Source organism: Battus philenor, unplaced genomic scaffold (genome assembly GCF_028537555.1).
Source record: "Battus philenor isolate CCGP_79_NKW_IND1 unplaced genomic scaffold, ilBatPhil1.0.hap1 SCAF_15, whole genome shotgun sequence".
Lineage (NCBI taxonomy): Eukaryota > Metazoa > Arthropoda > Insecta > Lepidoptera > Papilionidae > Battus > Battus philenor.
In genome coordinates this window covers 586,792-605,249 of record NW_027181677.1, presented here as the reverse complement: position 1 = coordinate 605,249, position 18,458 = coordinate 586,792, and the positions used below count along the sequence as shown (strand labels likewise).

Below are 18,458 nucleotides of genomic sequence, written 5' to 3'. Positions count from 1 at the left end.
TATAAGTGATATTTATTTAAATAAATACAATCAAGTGTGTACTAAATATTTTTTCCCTTATATTCCTATCATTATAATAATTTCTGTAATAAGATGTCCAGTGTTTTTTTTTTGGCCCCCGCTATAGGGGGCCTCTCGTACCCCTAACTTTTTTGGATTAGGGACTTTATTGTTCAATATTTTTTTTTCAGTCTTTTCTTTATTTATCACTCTCAAGATGTCCAGTGTTGGACATACATCTCTACTTATTCCAACAGGATTGGTTAGAAGCGACTCTTATCCGGCGTCCCTTTGTATGCGGAAGAACTGGGACATAACCTTCAGGCATCAGCGTCCATCTGCTTGCACGTAGTCCTAGTTTTAAAATCCTAGAGTTTTCTAGAAGACATGGTACTTAGCGAAAATAGTCCCTTTTGTGTAATAAGTGTTTAATTCATATGTACATAAACTCAGTGACGAAAATGAATTGCCTATCGACTCAATTCAATCTAAATCAGAGGTAAAATACAAAGAGATTTCTTCTCGAGCCATTTTAAAAGCCAATTGGGTGAAAATTAAATATTCCTTGCAGTTTTCGATATTAAAACGCAATTAATATAAAGGTGATTTTTAATACGCCTAAAAACTGGACTTTTTTACATATTACAATCATAATGCATAAAGTTATCACTCCGAAATATAGTATAAAGTTTGCGGTGACAGATAGTGAACAATAATTTTAATATGTAGTAATTCAAATACCGAAGACACTTTTTATTATAGTAATAATATATAGTTTTGACGTCCGCCGAAATATCTGACATAAAAGTGACCGACGGAAACTAATGACTAATTCCACGAACGAGCGAGTCGGAGCTGACGGCTGGGCATTCGATAGCTGTAGGTGGGGTAGCCAAGGCAATAAATATTATGTGTTTCTTATTATATTCCATTTTTCTTATTATATTCCATTTTTCACTGTAGTTGGCAAGTGGCAAAAAAAATGGTGTTAAAAAAATAAAAAGTTTAAATAGTGCACGGTGACACTTGCAAAGTGTGTTTATTTAAATTCAATACAAACCAGTCTCGTGAAGACAATAAATACAAAAATACAATACAATAATTATTTTTTAAATGTCGTTCGTCTTAATTAATAAGCAATCTTTACATTTTTACAATCCATTTTTAATAAGGCAGCACTTAAAATATTTTTCTATATATTATATTTTAAACTAGCGCTCTCGATACATGGCAACATTATAATGTTTAGTTTTGTACTATGTAACATAACCAAAAAATATTTTTTTATCTGTGCTCGATTTAGCATGTGTGAAAAAATTTGTACTTATTATTAATAATTGGAATTAGAAAATTACTTGATACTAATACTATGTCACGTGTATGTTGACTTAGACTTGAAGGATTAAAACTAATTTATACAATTCAAAATGAGTATTAATGTGCTTGAAAACAAAATGGCGGCCTAAGAGCTTTCTTGCCTCGTGCAGCTGACGGCCTTTGTGGCGACTACGAAGCAGTAGCCGCGGCGTAGTCAGGCCCCCTAGTAGGTATATTGACGATATAATCAAGGTCGAAGGAGGTTACTTGATACGCGCAGAGCTAGCGCGGTCATCATGACGGTTCTTGGGGGAAGTTAATGCGTCGTCCATCGGCTGACATGAATGAATAAAGAACCTTTTTAGAAGTAAACTATTGTTTTCAAGGTTTTTCATACCAAACTCGATGTGCCGATCTGTCCAATGCCCTTTCCAGTTGGCATGATGTTGATTCTCTGTCCTGACAGATTATCTGAACCTTCCACGTGACCAGATAGACTTGGAGAAGGCCCTTGTGAACTTCCATACACTTTGGTGCTATACCCAGAATCGTTGTGTGATTCTCTGTCTGTTTGACTCTGGGTTTCGGTAAGATGTGTGTTTATTGCCAGTGATTGCAAGCGGCTGTGTAGTAGACTGTGGTCCGGAGGTGGTTTTCTCAGACCATGTGGATTCCCTGGATTCCCTCTGAAGTTTGGATACGCTGGCGGACGGTTACCGTAGTAACCGTCGCGAAAGTGGTCGTTCTGGTTGGCAATTTCGATTTCCGTGTTCTGATCCAAATGGTCGCTGTACCGATGTGGTATTCGTTCTATTTCTCTCATTATGTGATCTTGCATCATTGCGTCGAATACTCCAGTCTGATGGTGGTAGAGAGGGTTTCTGTTGCGTCCCTGTATTTGTGTTTGGGGAAGTCCCGGCTCGTTGTAGTCGTAGTGGGGTTGGCAAGGGTATTGTGGTAGTGGAAGCCCGCTGTCTATCATGTCACGGTAAGGCATTTGATGGTTGATTTGCCTGTTCGGGAGTTCGTGGAAGTAAGCGTCTTTTGGGATCATGTTTCTCGCGTCCTCCACATGGTAGGGTTTGCTTTGTGGTTGCGCTTGCTGCGGTGCGGGGGAGTGAGACTTGCTGGACATAGTTTCATAATTTGGCAACGGAAGAGTTTGAAGTAAGTTAGAATTTCTCATGAGACCTGGCTGATGTGAGCTCCTTATTGGAGTGTCTTCTTCATCGCTACTCTCGGAATTATTCCCGTCTTTATCTTTGGTCGGCGTTTGAAAGGTTTTCCTCGTTGGGAACGGTATAAGGTTGTGCAGGCTGAACCTTTTGCTCTTCGGTGGTTTTTCTTTTAAAACAGGTGCCGGCCTTTGGGGTTGTTGTGGCATTTTTAGAATGCCGGGGCTTGCTTGTATTTTAGGCGGGGATACAGGAACTTCTTGGGCGTCGGTGGGAGTTCTTCTAGGTAGAGCTAATCTTTCGGGACTAGTACATCTTTGTTGGTGTTCCACTTGTGCTACTAGCTCTTGCACGGATTTTCGCTGTTCTCTTTCAATGCCATTATCTTCTCTTGAGTAATTCATCTGTTTGTGGAGTTTTACATAGCCATCATGAGATATGTCTAAGGATTTTGAGTTCCTCGATATGACGTTTGCCATCTCTTTCTCCAGCATAACTCGTTTTCTGATATCATCAGCTGTTCTTTGTAGGACTTGACTTTTCCATGCCGGCTGATTTTGTGTGCTTTCTTTTAGATTACTCCTTACAATACCATCACCTTCAGAATCGCTTGCTTTAAAGTCAGATTGACGAGTACTGCTCGCAGGTGACTTATTTGTTGACGGTTCACTAGGTAGAGTATATTTCTCCGTGATTCCTTGTATTTCCATAGAAATTGGAGATTCAGAGTGCATAACCTTATTAGACTTGATATGCACTTCTGCGGTTACATTATGCGAGTGATTCTCCTCAGTATATGTATGGTTGGCTCTGCAATTCGTGCTGGAGTCTAGCTGATCACTACTTCTTGATGTTTTAAGTACATACTGACGTCTTGGACTCGTTGGTGTTCGGTCCAGACCCTCTGTACTTTTAAATGTTACCTTGCTGTCATTCAGCTCTTTGGTATCACTCTTGAATTTTTCAGTGTTTTCATTGAAACTCTGAATTATTCTGTCAACTTTGTTCCAGTCTTCGGAATTTACGTCCAAGAGTTCCAAGCTTCTAGTTCTTTTGATAGGAGGTATATCTATAGAGCCTTTTGGACTAAAGTCTAGTTTTCTAGTTCTTTCTGAAGCTCTGAACATCATGCCTCTTGTCAGCCACTGTTCCAAATGTTTATGCCTTTCTTTACATAGAGCCCTTTCTGCTGCTACAAATTTGGTTAATTCGGAAATTTGACCTTGAGTTTTCATCTCCAAATCAGTTACTTTCTGATCCAATTTTTCGTGAGCTCTGTCTATATGTCGCTTCAAATCTTTTTTGTCTTCGTTTAATTTCTCTTCCATATGTTTAAAGAAAGGTGCACAGTAACACGTGTAACCAGCTCCTATTGGTCCTTTTTTGATGTTACCTGCCAAATCCAAAAAGTATTGCTCGCCTTTTTTTAAGGGTTCGGTGGGTAGCGAGCTAAGTTTGGGTTTGGGGAAATACTTTGGGTCGGGGTAGTAATGGCAGCCGTAAGGCGACCACTGTACAGGCGGCGGCGTTGTCTCGAAATGCACGTTTTTCTTCTTTTTCTCTTTTCCTTTGTCTTTCTTCTTCGCTTCGTCCGGTTCGTCGACGGTTCTCTCTTTGCTTTTGTCTCTGTGCTTTTCCTTTTTCTTTTGCTGTTTTGCAACTGGTGTGTTTAGTATGCTAATGATCTCTTCTAAGCCTTTTCTGGTGGCGATGTCTCTGGCTGTTTCGTTCTGGTGGTTGCGTAGGGACTTGTCGCAGCCTGCTTCTAGAAGTATTCTCGTTAGTTTCCGTCTTCCCATCGCAGCAGCGATGTGGAGTGCAGTGTCGCCATTTTTGTTTTGCTCGGAGACCTTACATTGTGCAGAGATGAGGATCCTGGTAACACCGGCGTGACCATATCTCGCAGCCGTGTGTAAGGACGTATCGCCGTACTGCAAAAGAGATACAACAGGTATTTAATTTTTTTTGCAAATGAAACTAAAGAATGTATACCAGATGGACCTTTGACAAGGTCAAATTCGCGGAAAGACGCTGGATGCGTCATCAACCAAAAAATTACATCGTGGCGAACTTTGAAGAGGACATATGCCCTGCAGTGGGCATCTATTGGCTGACATGGTGATGACGAATGATTGTGTAATCATAGAACTATATGCGAAAGGAAGAATTATAGTATCATTTATCACTTGTAAAAGCCATGAGAAGAATACCAGAGAGTATTTTGACACAGATAAGTATCAAATTTGCCGCCTCTATAATGACAATTTTTAACTTAAAGTTACGAGAGACCACAATCGCTTAAAATTTACTTAATTCTATTTTTTGATAAACTTTTTAAATGAATATTACTGTTGTTCGATAAGGTTTTTAAATTATCATTCATTATCACCATTATTTTAGCCAAATGAGGTGCAATGCTGGACTCCCTGGCTCCCCATAAATTTCCAATAAGACCTAAAAGTGGCGACAATCCAGTGTCTTACGCCTCGCTAGCTCTTCAATCCACCTTATGAGTAGATTCCCTATGTTTCGCTTACCGGTCTGTCTCCTCCCCAGAAACTAGGTTCAATCAGTTGATATTACAGGATATGATTATGGTACTTACGTTGTTCTGTAAATCGGGTTGTGCACCAGCGAGAAGGAGCTCCCGGCACGTCTGGTTGTGGCCGTTCTGACACGCCAAGTGTAATGGGGCGAAGCCCGCCGCATTTCGCGCTCGCAGTTCCGCTCCGCCGCGGGCAAGGAGCGCCGCACAACGAGAGTAGCCCTTCCACGCTGCTTCGTGCGCCGCAGTGTTGCCATGCTGAAAAATATCAACAATCTAAATTAGTTGTTACAGTGTTGTCATGACTTCTTCAGCTGTAAATTATAAGCAATATGTCATAGTTTATAATCGAAATATATTTAAAAATATACATGCAAATTTTTGATATTTAATCAACTCATGTATTGTATTTTACTTTAAATAATCACCTTCTCCCCGCCACTTTTAAATGTTTCAAGAAATTGACATTGTATACGATATAACAAGACTTTTAATTCGACAAATAAATTATCATTTATGTGTAAAGAAATGTAAAGTAATTATGATTAAGTTTTTTATAGTAAGGCCTGTATTTTAGGCATAAAGACCGTCCCATCATATATATTGTACTACATTTTTGGAGAATTCTAGGAATATAGGGCAACATTTATTGTCGCCCAAAAAGCGGGCGAAGCTGCCTTCTTCGATTCTCTTCCACATCTCGACCTTGGAATCAGGACGGAGTCATACAAACACTGGACAGACAATGATGTACACAAACTTCATCGCCATTTCAGTCCACTAGGAAGCCCACAACTGGACGTAGGGATCCTATATAGATTTTTCAATGGGACCGGCTGGAAGCAGCATGGATCTAGAGTATCAGTGTTATTATTGAAGTACCCACCACGAGGTCCTGTTTGTTGGGATCCGCTCCGTGTTCGAGCAGTAGCCGCACCACGTCCACGTGACCGTCCGCCGCGGCGCGTTGCAGCGCACTGCATCCATTCTGCAATAAAAATAAGATTTTATTAATGTTACCGTGCTAAATAAAACAAAACTACCCTCTAAATTAAAAAAAAACTTGAAATTTAATTTTTAATTTTATCATTTTAAAATATATCTGTGACGTATTGTCTTATGGTTTTTTACTCTGGGGCAAGGTGACAGATATTGGGTCAAAATTTCTAATACAAAAAAGAGCTGTTCGAACCATTTATTGCATGAAAGCCTGAGATTCTTTGCGAGAAGTTTTGAATAAAGCTGGCATTCTTACTGTTGGGTTACTATATATCTATAACAATGTTTGTTTGTCCGTAAAATCATTTAAAATTATTTAAAAACAGGCAAGACACGGTGGTTAATACAAGGAATAGAAATATGCTATACACTCCTATTATTCGTCTTATAATTAAATAAATCATTTATGACACAAGGTAGGTATGTACAATAAAATTCCACAAACAATTTTAGATTTGTCACTGGAGAGATTTAAAACTAACTTTTAAAACATATTATTGAGTAAAGTATATTATTATATCCAAGAATACTATACTGATTTTAATGCGTGGAAATGAATATTGTTAGACTCTTGTAAAATTATATTTGTAAAGAGCAACTGTTGAGTTTCTTCGACTCTCAGCAGAACTGCCTTCCGAGCTGATAGCTTCCTGTAGGGACAACAATGCCGCCATTTTATGTTGATTGATGACTCGAAAGTGCTTGTAAGTGCCTATACGAATGATTAATATTTGATTTGATTTAAATGTAAAATGTTGTTATAGGAAAAGTCAGTCTGAATTGTTTTCTATAAAATACCTTAAGAACCCATATACACAATAAGTCACTAAATGATTCAATGTATTATTATTATGAATGAATAAATAAAACAAATGCGAATATATTGTTGCAACGCAGCTATGGTGGGTGTGGTTTTGATTTTGAGTGAAGGCATTAAAATTGTTAAATTAGAGTTAAAAGAGTAAGTATATTTCAAATAATATACTGTTTAAAAGTAAAGTAAAATTGTCATTTAAAACCGACGAGAGCCTGGTTGTTATAATCAAAGAATTTGGTGATTGAACATACACAACAACTTTGACATTTAGAAACCTCGTTGACATTGTTGGAATATAACTAGGCTCAGCCCCTTTTGAAGAATGTTTTGTGCATCAAAGGTGTCAAGATTGGTTGATGTTATACTGAAATGGTTCTTCGCGATTTTTTATACCAAAAACTCGACTCGTATCGTTCCACAACCATCGTATTCGCCTAATTTGGTTCTGTGCGACTTCTGGTAATTCAGTAAAGTCAAAGGCCCTATGCGGAGACGCCGTTTTGACACGATTGAGAAGATAAAAATCGAATCAAAGAAGGTCTTGAAGGTTACACTGAAGAAATACTATTCCGACTGATTCGAGGACTTGGAAAAAAGTGTTGGCAAAAGTGCGTGTTGTCTGACGGCGATTAATTTGAAAGAAATGAAATTTATTTGAAAGAATGAAAAAATAATTTATATTTTATTAACAAATTCACCTAATAATCACAGTATTATTTAAATGTTTGTTATATCAAAGCCTTACCTTTTTCAATGAGCTTAACAAAGCCTATTTTAAACAATAAATAGTAATTTCATTGTAGTTAGATATGGCAGTCAATATGAGCACAAAACTAAGATAAAAATAGAAGGATAAAATAAATTACAGCGAATTCAAGTAAATATTTATTATTACTTAATTGTTCCGGACGGAATTGTGTGTTTTTGCAAGCAAAGATAAGTTACTAGATGTATATATAATATTATATGAATAAATTAATTTTTAATTTTGGAAATAAGATATTTGATTTAATAACTGTCATAAATAGGTTCACTTATATAAATTATTAACATGTTTTGTTAGATAAAAATCATTACATGTAATTTTAATTAGAAAAACATGAATGACTATTAACTTGCAAATGAATGTAGCCTTCTACTTGTCCTTTATTAAGTGGACTCAAAAGATCCGATCTAACCGTCCGGTTTTGCATACAGCCTGCTAATAGATAAAATTAATTGAAAATATACCCGTGACGCCGTTAAATAGAATGATTTACTAAAACGTGTTATCCGTAACGAAACATGTCTCTTTACTTTTATATATATGATTAAAAATGGTAAATGTGTTGTTCGTTTGTCAGCAAAAAAACTAAACTCATTTTTTTTATGGAATCAGGCGTTACCTTGCGGAAGTACATCCTAAGTAAGAAAAGGAACAATATTTAGCCACTTCCGCACATGCAGCGGTAGACGTGCAACAAAGTGCACCGCCCGCCAGCCTGCTGCCTTAGTATCAAACACAGAGTCACTCTGTGTTTGAAACTAATCGGTGTAACATAACTCCTGAAGATGTCCCGTGGAGGGGTGAAACACGTGTTGAGTGATGTGACGGTGGCAGTTGTGTAATTCGCGTTGTTTGCCGCATACGCATTTATCAGCGGGCTGGCGGGCGGTGCACTTTGTTGCACGACTACCATTGCATGTGCGGAAGTGGCTAAATATTAGTCCTTTTCTTACTAAACTCATTTATTAACAGATCACTCTAAAATACGATAAATTAGTTTAGTTTTTCTTTTGGAATTCGATAGGCTAATAATTCCTGGAAGTACAAAGTCTGCAGAGATAAATAGTAAACAATAAGTAATTTTAATATTGTTACATACTTTGGGTTTTCACTCGGAATGAAACATCACTGGTTCACAAAGAGCCCTTTATTCACAAATCAGATGGTCACCCTACTTTAACACTAAGTATACTTTCGCTTACTCCAAACTACATTTCCAAATTGCTCAAGAAATCACTGTCCAAATAAATTACCAAATAGTCACTCTTTATCACTGATTGTAGATCTTAATCTCATATCTCGCAAAACAACACCGAACTGTCGACATGAGGAGTACACCTATTTATACTACGGAGAATGTTCTTGGAAGTTCGAGATAGTACTTGGTTAGAATTTTCGAGAACTGTACACAAAAATCTATAAACAACTTCAAGGTCACGCGTGTTTACGACACTTCTTGATCTTAGGGTTCCGTTTTTATTTTTCAGAGGGTTCTGTAACTCGTGCTTTGTAACAATATGTAGTAATCATAATTTTGAATCACATTGGTTGTTGGATAGTATAAATAATAAATTAATTGACAGTAAGTTAGGTATACATTTACGTCTGAGAGCTTTTATTAAGCTCTCTATCGTCTTCTATTGTCAACCTTGGAATTAATTTATTATCGATTTATTGTAGGTTCTTTTACAAGAGATCCAACTTATTGTTAGTTTTTTTTTTATTTACTTTCAGTGCGTTTATGTACCTCTACAAGAAGAGTTGGGACATTTGACTTTGATTTTTATTTTACTTTCTTTTTTCGTGCTTCATATTATCTTTTGTTCATCATCTCTACTTCTTAACAATATCTATCACTCTACATTTTTTGCATTTAGTTCAGACTTCCTCTTACACCTCTCCTGCATTCCCTATATATCACAGATATGTTTTAACTTTGACATTACTTTGCTATCATATAGTTATTGGTTTACGATTTAATATCTTGTTTTTATTTTGTTCTCTTTAGTAAACACGTATGCTAATTACAAATTTTAACTCAGTTTTTATATATCAAACACGTTATTAAGGACACTCGACCCTAACATAAATAAATCACAATAAATGTCTCAAGATTTTATGTAGCAAAATTCATTGACATTTATAATTGTATTAAAAATAAACGATGTCTATGGTAACATAATCCTCGTGGACGCTATCTACAAACCTGTTGTTCGATAATCGATACCTGTAGATGCGGTGTGGTCAACAAGTTTATTGTGGTCAAGTTTATTATACTCCTTTCAATTATTCTGGTCATACTCTCATTAGATATAACCTGATGAAACTGTGAAAAGTAAAAAGGATGGAAAATAAACTTTAATATTAGTGAGTTCATTGTACCTCACATTGGTTTTATGATGCGCAGATTGTCAAGAGGCTAAATGTTAATTGGTATTTCAATTTAAATTTCTAGAAAATTGGCAACTCAAGGAAGCTGGTAGGCGATATAGTTTGCAATATAGAGGCACAACGAAAGACGGCAACTTAAAATGTGTACAGACGATGTTCATAATGTTGTCGGAAGATGATGGTACCAGGAAACTTCCGACCAGGCCCATCGGAAGTCTCTAAAGGAGACTATGTCCAGCTGTGGAAGTCGTATGGCTAAAAATCATTTCAATACCATCAGGTAATTGTAATTGGTTTCGGTATCACATGTCGTATCGCAAGATACAGGCAATTTGAAAAGAAGGAAAGTTTTTACTTTAACATTAAAAAATATTGTCAGTTCTTTATTACGAACTAGGTTTACTGGTATAAAAGCTTGATTTATTAAATGACAGATGTTATGGTGCCTTTAGATAAGATAAAAAGCGAGAGAGAGAAAAAAAAAGAGAGAAGTAGAGAAAGAGAGAGGAGGAAAGAAAAAAAGAAATGAAGGTTTGTCAAGGGTTTTTATCATCCACACAACGCTAAGTCGAGATGGACAGGTAGCATGGAATGCCGGAGGCGAGGCAAAGCTTCCACAAAGGTACCGAAGACGATCTCTGAGGAGGTTTTAATGCGTAGCAATCCCACATAACCCTGTCCTTTCCATAGAGAGCAGGATATCTTATGTTCATCTAGAAGATTCCCCCCGATACCAGAAAAAAGGCTCCCTCCAAAGATCGCCACCAAGATCGGTTTTGTGCAGCCCACATTCAGCTACTTCCCGCGTCCTGAACTTTGTTGACCGCCCATCTAGTGGGCGACCTAACCACACCGCATCTACAGGCTTGTTGTCGCCCACCGGCCATCAGTTGATAGTCATTGTATTTATTGGTAGTGAAGCTTTTTTAGCTAGAAGCCAATTGGTGGGTAAAATGTTGACGGGCATTTCGGAACGATACTTGTTTGAATTGCTACTATTGCGTACTATATAATCTCCAAGTCCTGAGATTTCATATTATAAAGAGGGGTATGCAATAGGTTTGTGGGTTTCTTCCTACGGCTGGTGATTTATGGAAGTAATAACAACAAGAAATCCGTAGTATATGAGTGTATATCCATCAAACTTAGCCCATATTTATACCGATTTAAAACTATAAAAACGATTATGACATCTTCATTGCAAATGGTGATGGAAAATATTGTGTAACATGTATCACCTAAAACATTGATTCCCAAAGTGGTCTATATTCACCCCTAGGGGTCTATGATAACCTGCAAGGGGTCTACGTGGGGTTCCACAGACTGGACATCATTAGCCGAGGAGATTTAAGATTAACCCTTACAAAATTGACGCCAAATGTTGATAATTTATTATTAAAGCATCAGGTTCATCCTTCTCACTTAAAATATTGACTTATTGATTATGTTATTTATTGTTTATTTTATGTTTATTTCATGTTACGTATATTTTACATAACAGATACAAATAAATTTTATTTTGAGTCGTTTTAATTTAAATGCAATTAATAAATGTATAAATTAACATGTGTTTTTACTGTAAGTTTTTAACACTAAACTTAGAAATGACACAAGTTAAAAATTTACAGGAAATCAATATCAGGTAAGTAGAGGGTCTACCCGACAGGGAAAAACATGGCAAGGGGTCTATGACACAAAAAATTTTGGGGAACTCTGACCTAAAACACGGTGGACTTAAAGTTTACAAAGCTCTAAAGGAACAAGGGTCCCTTTAAAGAAACGCTTCGATTGTAACTATATCTTTATCACAACACGAAGTTCGAAGTATAAGTGTGTATATCCATCAAACTTGGCCTGTGTTTATACCGATTTAAAACTATGAAAACAATGTTCAACCAATAAAAATCGTCAGCCAATCACAAGTGGAGAAGTGTTATAGAAAGCTCTCTTTCGCCCGATGATATAAAGAATTATATTTCTGTGGGATTCCCCTTTTCGATGCGCTGCTGATGATGATGTAAAATAACCTCCAACAGATTATATATAAACAGTAGATCATAGATTTGAGTTCAAGCCTCAGTTTTGCTGGTTGACAAATTGATTTTTGAACCTCTTAACACGTTCACTGCGGGCCCAATTTTGAAGAACTTTCAGCTGGTGCGGCTGAGGTCGAATCAGCCTCAAGCTGAACTTCCTAGTAGTGCGGTTGAGGCCTTTTCTGCCTCATGTTCATCAATATTTTTTTACAATATTGAGTCAATGCTTCGCAGACATAAAGAAAGCTATATTTGTCTTTGTCATACCTCATACGGTTGAGTGTAAATAGCCGCCGCACTAGAGAGAAAACACGAGTTTTAGGCGCCGCACCAGTGCAAAGTTTACCATGAGGCTGAATCGACCTCAAGCCGCAGTGAACGTGTTAAATATTATAAGCCATTGTAAATTTTTCTTCCATATCTTCGCAGCAAAACATGTAATATTCTTGCCCAACGCCATTCAATTGCAGTTTACATACAAGTGACATTTAAACAACTAATTGGCATAATATTACGTACCCGAAGAGCGTCGTTTGCCGACATAATGGCGGCGTTCGTGTCGTTTCTTATTTTGTAAGGGCGTGTTTACATTAATTTTTTTTTATATTTTTGCTTTTATTACAGCTTACTCTTCTATCCTTATTTGTAAAAAGAGTGCTATTTGTTAGTCTAAATTTAGGTTGCCCACAATTTTAAATACGATTGTAGGACACGTGATATCTTAAAACTTAACAGATGTGGGACTTTGTTATTTAAATGACATATGTGGGTGTCGCTGGAGGCGCCGAGAAAGCGGCCCTGTACCCGGCTGCACATGATTTCAGATCCGATTTGACCCCGCGTGCTTCAAACACTGCCTTAAGTTTAACTGCATAATAGAGTCGTTAAAAACAATTCACATTATACAAGAACTAGCTTAAATAGTTTCCTATGTAGTTTTTTCGCTAAAATCATCGCGTGGAAGCATTACACAATATAATTCATTTGTTTTATTTAAAGCAGAATAATTTCGATAAAGTTCAGCCACGTCCCACGTCACACGTCCTGCTTGGGAGTCTGAGCGTCAGATCGGAAAGAATACGGATACAAGATCGGAAGACCTTTCCTTGACAGCAGTCGTGTTGGCGATATTAGGGGGATCTTCTTCAGAGAACCGTGGCCTCCTTCTGTGAGATCGTTATGGTCTAGATAGAAGCGGCAGGACAGATTCCATTCGGAGACTCGGAGTCTTACCCGATCAGAAACGGGACCTTCGGAGTCTCGGGTGTTTAAGGTGGAAGCCCTTAACTTCCATTAGCTTCAGCAACTTTGGGGCGGAAGATGTGAAATATTCCGGGACCGGCTATCTAAAATAGCAAAGCAGGAGGGAAGGTAGTGTGGTGATCCGTGACCGGGATATACTCCCGCATATCGCGCAGAGAGTGATCACCGGAGGGGGGGGGGGTGTTATTAGGTAGGAATCCCATATAGCCCTGTCCTTCACCGAGAAGGCAGGGCTTATTTTTTATCTTTTTAACAGGTTAGGTGATCTTCACATCAGTTCAGAGCATAACAACCAAGGGCAAAGATAAGAACGATATAAGATGAAAATAAAAGATTATATGAAACTAATTATGGTAAAAAAGTTCCCTGCTCGTATATGACAGAGAGGCCCCAAAAATGGAGCCATTAAAAAAACACCGATGTGATTTTAATGGGTAAAAACCACATAACTATGTTTTAATATAAATACTAGAAGCAACAACCAAAACAATTTCTATGTACCTTTCTATGGGAAATGGGCTCCCAGTTAGTATTAAGAAAAATTTTGTTAGAATTGAAAAAAAGTCAAAGAACTTGTTAATGATTACTACATTGTAAATGACTTCATAAAAATACTGTATTCTTGGAAATATTTTCGCCTCAAGGCTATTTATATGTTTATTAAATATATAATTCTACATTGGTAAAAATATATATCCATGTAGGCTATATTACGTCATAGTCAGCGGCGCATCGAAAAGGGAATCCCACAGAATTATAATTCCTTATACAAATCGTGCGAAAGAGAGCGCTCTACAATATTTCTCGACGCGTGATTGGCTGACGATTTTTATTAATTGAACATTGTTTTCATAGTTTTCAAAATAGTATAAATATGGCCTAAGCTTAATGAATATACACACTTCTACTTTCTTCTGTGTGTTGTTATTACCTCTAAAAGCTACTATGATATAATATCCAGAAAGAATCCCACAACCACATAGAGTTTCATGTTCATCTCAGGCCTGAGGAATTTAACTGTACATCAAGAGATGTAGTCCTGAAAGTCGAATATTTTTTTTAAAATGCAGGATGTTCTTAACATTCAAAATTATGTCGATACCATAAATAAGTTTATCAAGTTACATTATAATATATAAAATAAGATGTTATACGATTTATTAAACTAAACAGCGGCTAAGGCTAAAAGTGCCTTGTAACATAAAAACGGAATTTTGGCGCCAATTTTGAGGCTTTTGTACAACACTGTTTAGTTTGATAAATCATATAACACCTTATTTTATGTATTATAATGTTAACTGAATTTTTTATGTTACAAGGCACTTTTACATTTAAGTACAAAAATTAAAAATATTAAAACCATAACCAGTGTGAAATAGTCCTAAAAATCGTGCTCCGAGGCTCGCGAGTGTTAATAAGGCGGTAAGGGAGAACCAGCGTTGCCTTTAACGTTCCCGCGAAGTCACGAAAACTCAAAGAGGTTCCATTACAGATTAAAAAGCATTAACACACAATAAACTTTTTTTTTGTCGTGCGCCATGACTTCGGAGAAAACAGGAATTATATTCTTTTTATATATTCCGAGTGCGATTTTAAAATATCACGTACTGTGTTTTTGTAGCAGATATTTTTTATTATTTCATTCTCCTAGAGGGGGACTGTATCTAAAAATATAACATACCGGTGATCTACTATTTATTGTAAAGAGGCCGTATATATTGGGCATTTGGTTGTTGGTCTAAAAGCTCTAAAAAGGTGAGTATATATTGCATTTGCTGTCATTTAGAAGTACTTATCCCATGTAATAAAAATCGAAGGGCTATTGCTGTTCAATTCTTTATTTAATAATGTACACAGAATTTTAAATTTTAAGGGTAAATTAATAATATTTATTTAAAAAGTAAAACTGTCAATAATGTTTGTAGAGCGAATGAGATAGCCGTATGTGTGTCTCTTTCCCACAAGCATCAGATTTGTACGTACCATTTTTGGATTTACATCTCAGGACTATTTTAATTCAAAATTTCTTTTGTAATTCAACTATTTTTAATATTAACAAATGATTCCAAATTCGTAAATGAACTTATTAATTTAAAGGACTTGTTCACATTCATAGAACAGACTAAAAATATATTTATTGTTATTGCAGTCATACATAAGTTTTCATAGCTTATACTAGATGTCGCTAACAGTAATTTATATGAGCTATATAATATTTTGATATACAATTAATAGAAGCTTGATTCTACAATTATTTTAAGCATTATAAGTAGTCACCATCGATTCCTGATCTGCTGAGAAGAGCTGGCCATAGATTCAAGATTATTTTTTTTATATTAAATTTTACACTGATTGATGTGTACATTATGTTAACTAAAAACCTAATTTTCACACATGTCGGTAAACTAGAAACTCTTTAATATTTTAATAACGTTTATTTAATACTTTTGATTTTAAATACTCCACCTGCATAATTTTAATGTTTAGCCGTCAGCCCCGATTGGCTCATTAGTGAAACTCGTTCTTTGTGTTGTGAAATATTTCGGTGGTTGTCACCATGTATAATTCCTTGTTAAATAAAATATATGTACGATAGAACTGTTTTTATAACCCTTCTACCGTCTGATCTTACTTGAACTTAATGATCAGAAATATATTCCCTGTAACTTTTTCTTCTCTAGTTATATGTTCAATAATTAATGTATATACTAACCAACAAAAACAAATGGTATTTTTATAGTTAATCTAAAAACAATTCAAAGGGTTGTTTATCGATAATTTTATTCACATCACAACACTAGTGCATAGTGATGAGAATAAACCGTTGAAGTGCGTTAGCAGTTTGCGGTTGTAATGGCGGCAATTTTATAGCCATTTGGGATAGCTGCGCTGCGGTTTAGTGACTCCTGTAACATCACTCTGCATGTATTTTACGACACAGTTTAATTATACGCGTTTAATGGTCTAGTCAATGCCTGGCGCTGTTTATAGACTTCGGTCTGATTGAAATTCATGGTATATAGTCTGTACTAGTGCATTTACGCTACTGTAGGTATGTTTGCGTATATATACCCTTCTCATTGTATCGTTTGTGTATATATATATGTATATACATATATGTAGTACCCCTAACGGTATATAATGAGCGTATTTTTAATTTTAAATTAACACGAAATTATTAAATATTTTTTTATAAAATGAATCATTCTGAGATTAATATCAGCAGATAGACGCCTCCAGCAAAATATAGGTCTCCTTTAAAAATCGTCTCAATGACCTGACTTTCCAAAGCCTTGATTATATCGGTTCGCCTAGTGGATGGCCTGTAAACGAAGTAAATAGACCGAAGCGAACTATAAAGTGATCTAGTTTTGTCAAAACCTCTTCGCTCGGTCACCTCTAGTCCAATTGAATTGTAAGTTGGTGTTGCCAGTGGATAAATACCGAAGACACCTTAGAAAAAAATATTGTGGTAACACTGAATCTTTGATTGATTTACGGTTCAAGGTATACGTATGTACAATAAAATTTCACAAATAATTTTTGATCTGCGACAGGGGACATTTAATACAAATATTAAAAAAATATTATCGAAAAAAGTATATTATTGTATCAAAGAATACTATACTGATAAATCATTCATTTCATCATCAATGTAAATAAAATATTGTTGATGCAAACTCAGGAAGCTAATTATTGTCACGCATTCTTTGTAAAACTATATTTGTAAAGAGCAACTGTTGAGTTTCTCGCCGGCTCTCAGCAGAACTGCCTTCCGAGCTGGTTGCTTCCTGTACATACAACAATGCCGACATTTTATCTTGATTGACGATTCGAAAGTGATTGTAACTGCCTTTTCGTATAGATAATATTTTGATTTTGACTTTGACAGACGTATGACGTTACTGTCAAATGCATCAATATTTACGATAGTCTATGGCAACATTACGTTACACTGCATTGAGCTTTTCTCAGACAACTGTTACGCAAGTTGATTTTAAATCAAGTTATAACATAATTTATGTTAATCCAATGATATAAGCCTTCGAAAACGTTTGAATTATTGAAATTACGAAAAACTTACGTTTATAATAATTTCGTAACGGATTTAACATCGTATCAATTCATTTAATATGTAATATAAATATTTATGGTTCAGAAACGTGACCTCTTTCATTTTGTTTATATATGGCTCTAATTTTTTATTTCCATACTCCACTTTTATCCTTTTTAAGATCTTTCATTCATTCTTTTGTCTTTTTCATTCTCTTTCGTTCCTTTCCATTCCTTGTTACCAATCATACATCGCTCTAGAATACTGTTACAAATTAAAATTTTTGTTTTACAATTTTATTTATTTATTTAAGATTTCTATTATGTACACACTTTTTACTATTTTACATTTATAAATCACAATTTTAATTGCTAATTTGCAAGTTCACGGTTTATGCTATGTTTATGCTCGGAATTTCTTCTGGATTGACTCAAGATTGATGTGATGTATATATAAACAGTGCGCAGACTACATAGCGAAACAGATGACCACTAGGGTCTTAAAGTTCTGGAGCTGGAGACAAGGACCTTAGAACACTGGACGAGCGTAAAACATTCTCACATATGATAGAAGGTTGTCGATAGTTATATGCAAGCCTCTACCAACCGGTTTTGGAAGGAAGCCGTTTCAGCGCTGGGCTTAAATGTATTATACACGAATAAAATATATCAATTCAGAGTCCGTATTCTTCTTCTTTTGATATCCACTCCAAGGCATAAGCATAGTCCAAAGATCGCCACGATGACAAGGCCGCATGCATCCAGCGATTTCCGGTGATTTTAACTATGTCGTTTTTATTCAGCCTACATGTTTATATTTCAGCATATAAGATTACGATAGTATTTTCTAATAGATATAAACACATACAATTCATAACTCGCTTGACACTTTCTTAGGAATGTTGCAACGAAAATATTAAACACATTTGTCTTCTCTGATTCAGGCATTGTATGCAAATCATAACCCACATACGTGCAAGAACGGACATTTTGGATTTCGTGTATTCGCTAACTGAATATGAGAATGTATCACGATTAAAATTATATATTAAATTTGTATTTCTTTTAATACTCATAAGTAAAAATATAATATCCA

General features: G+C 35.9%; 1 protein-coding gene across 1 annotated transcript; it reads right to left on the bottom strand.

The window, feature by feature from the left end:
* Positions 1–1,070: 1,070 nt before the first annotated feature.
* On the bottom strand, positions 1,071–6,710 carry dgo (ankyrin repeat domain containing protein 6 diego). The gene is made up of 4 exons (XM_068761923.1): positions 6,636–6,710; positions 5,924–6,025; positions 5,098–5,295; positions 1,071–4,423 (listed from the first exon to the last, which is right to left on the bottom strand). The coding sequence occupies exons 1-4, from the start codon at positions 6,708–6,710 to the stop codon at positions 1,709–1,711; spliced, it is 3,090 nt and encodes a 1,029-aa protein (XP_068618024.1). The 3' UTR covers positions 1,071–1,708.
* Positions 6,711–18,458: the final 11,748 nt, after the last annotated feature.

What these genes read in the sequence shown, in the direction of transcription:
- dgo (XM_068761923.1), bottom strand. Translation starts at nt 6,710, where the DNA reads ATGGCGGCATTGTTGTCCCTACAGGAAGCTATCAGCTCGGAAGGCAGT. An exon ending in AGAGTCGAAGAAACTCAACA is followed by an intron (nt 6,026 to 6,635) that starts GTTGCTCTTTAC and finishes TTTTTATTGCAG; the next exon opens with AATGGATGCAGTGCGCTGCA. An exon ending in CCAACAAACAGGACCTCGTG is followed by an intron (nt 5,296 to 5,923) that starts GTGGGTACTTCA and finishes GATATTTTTCAG; the next exon opens with CATGGCAACACTGCGGCGCA.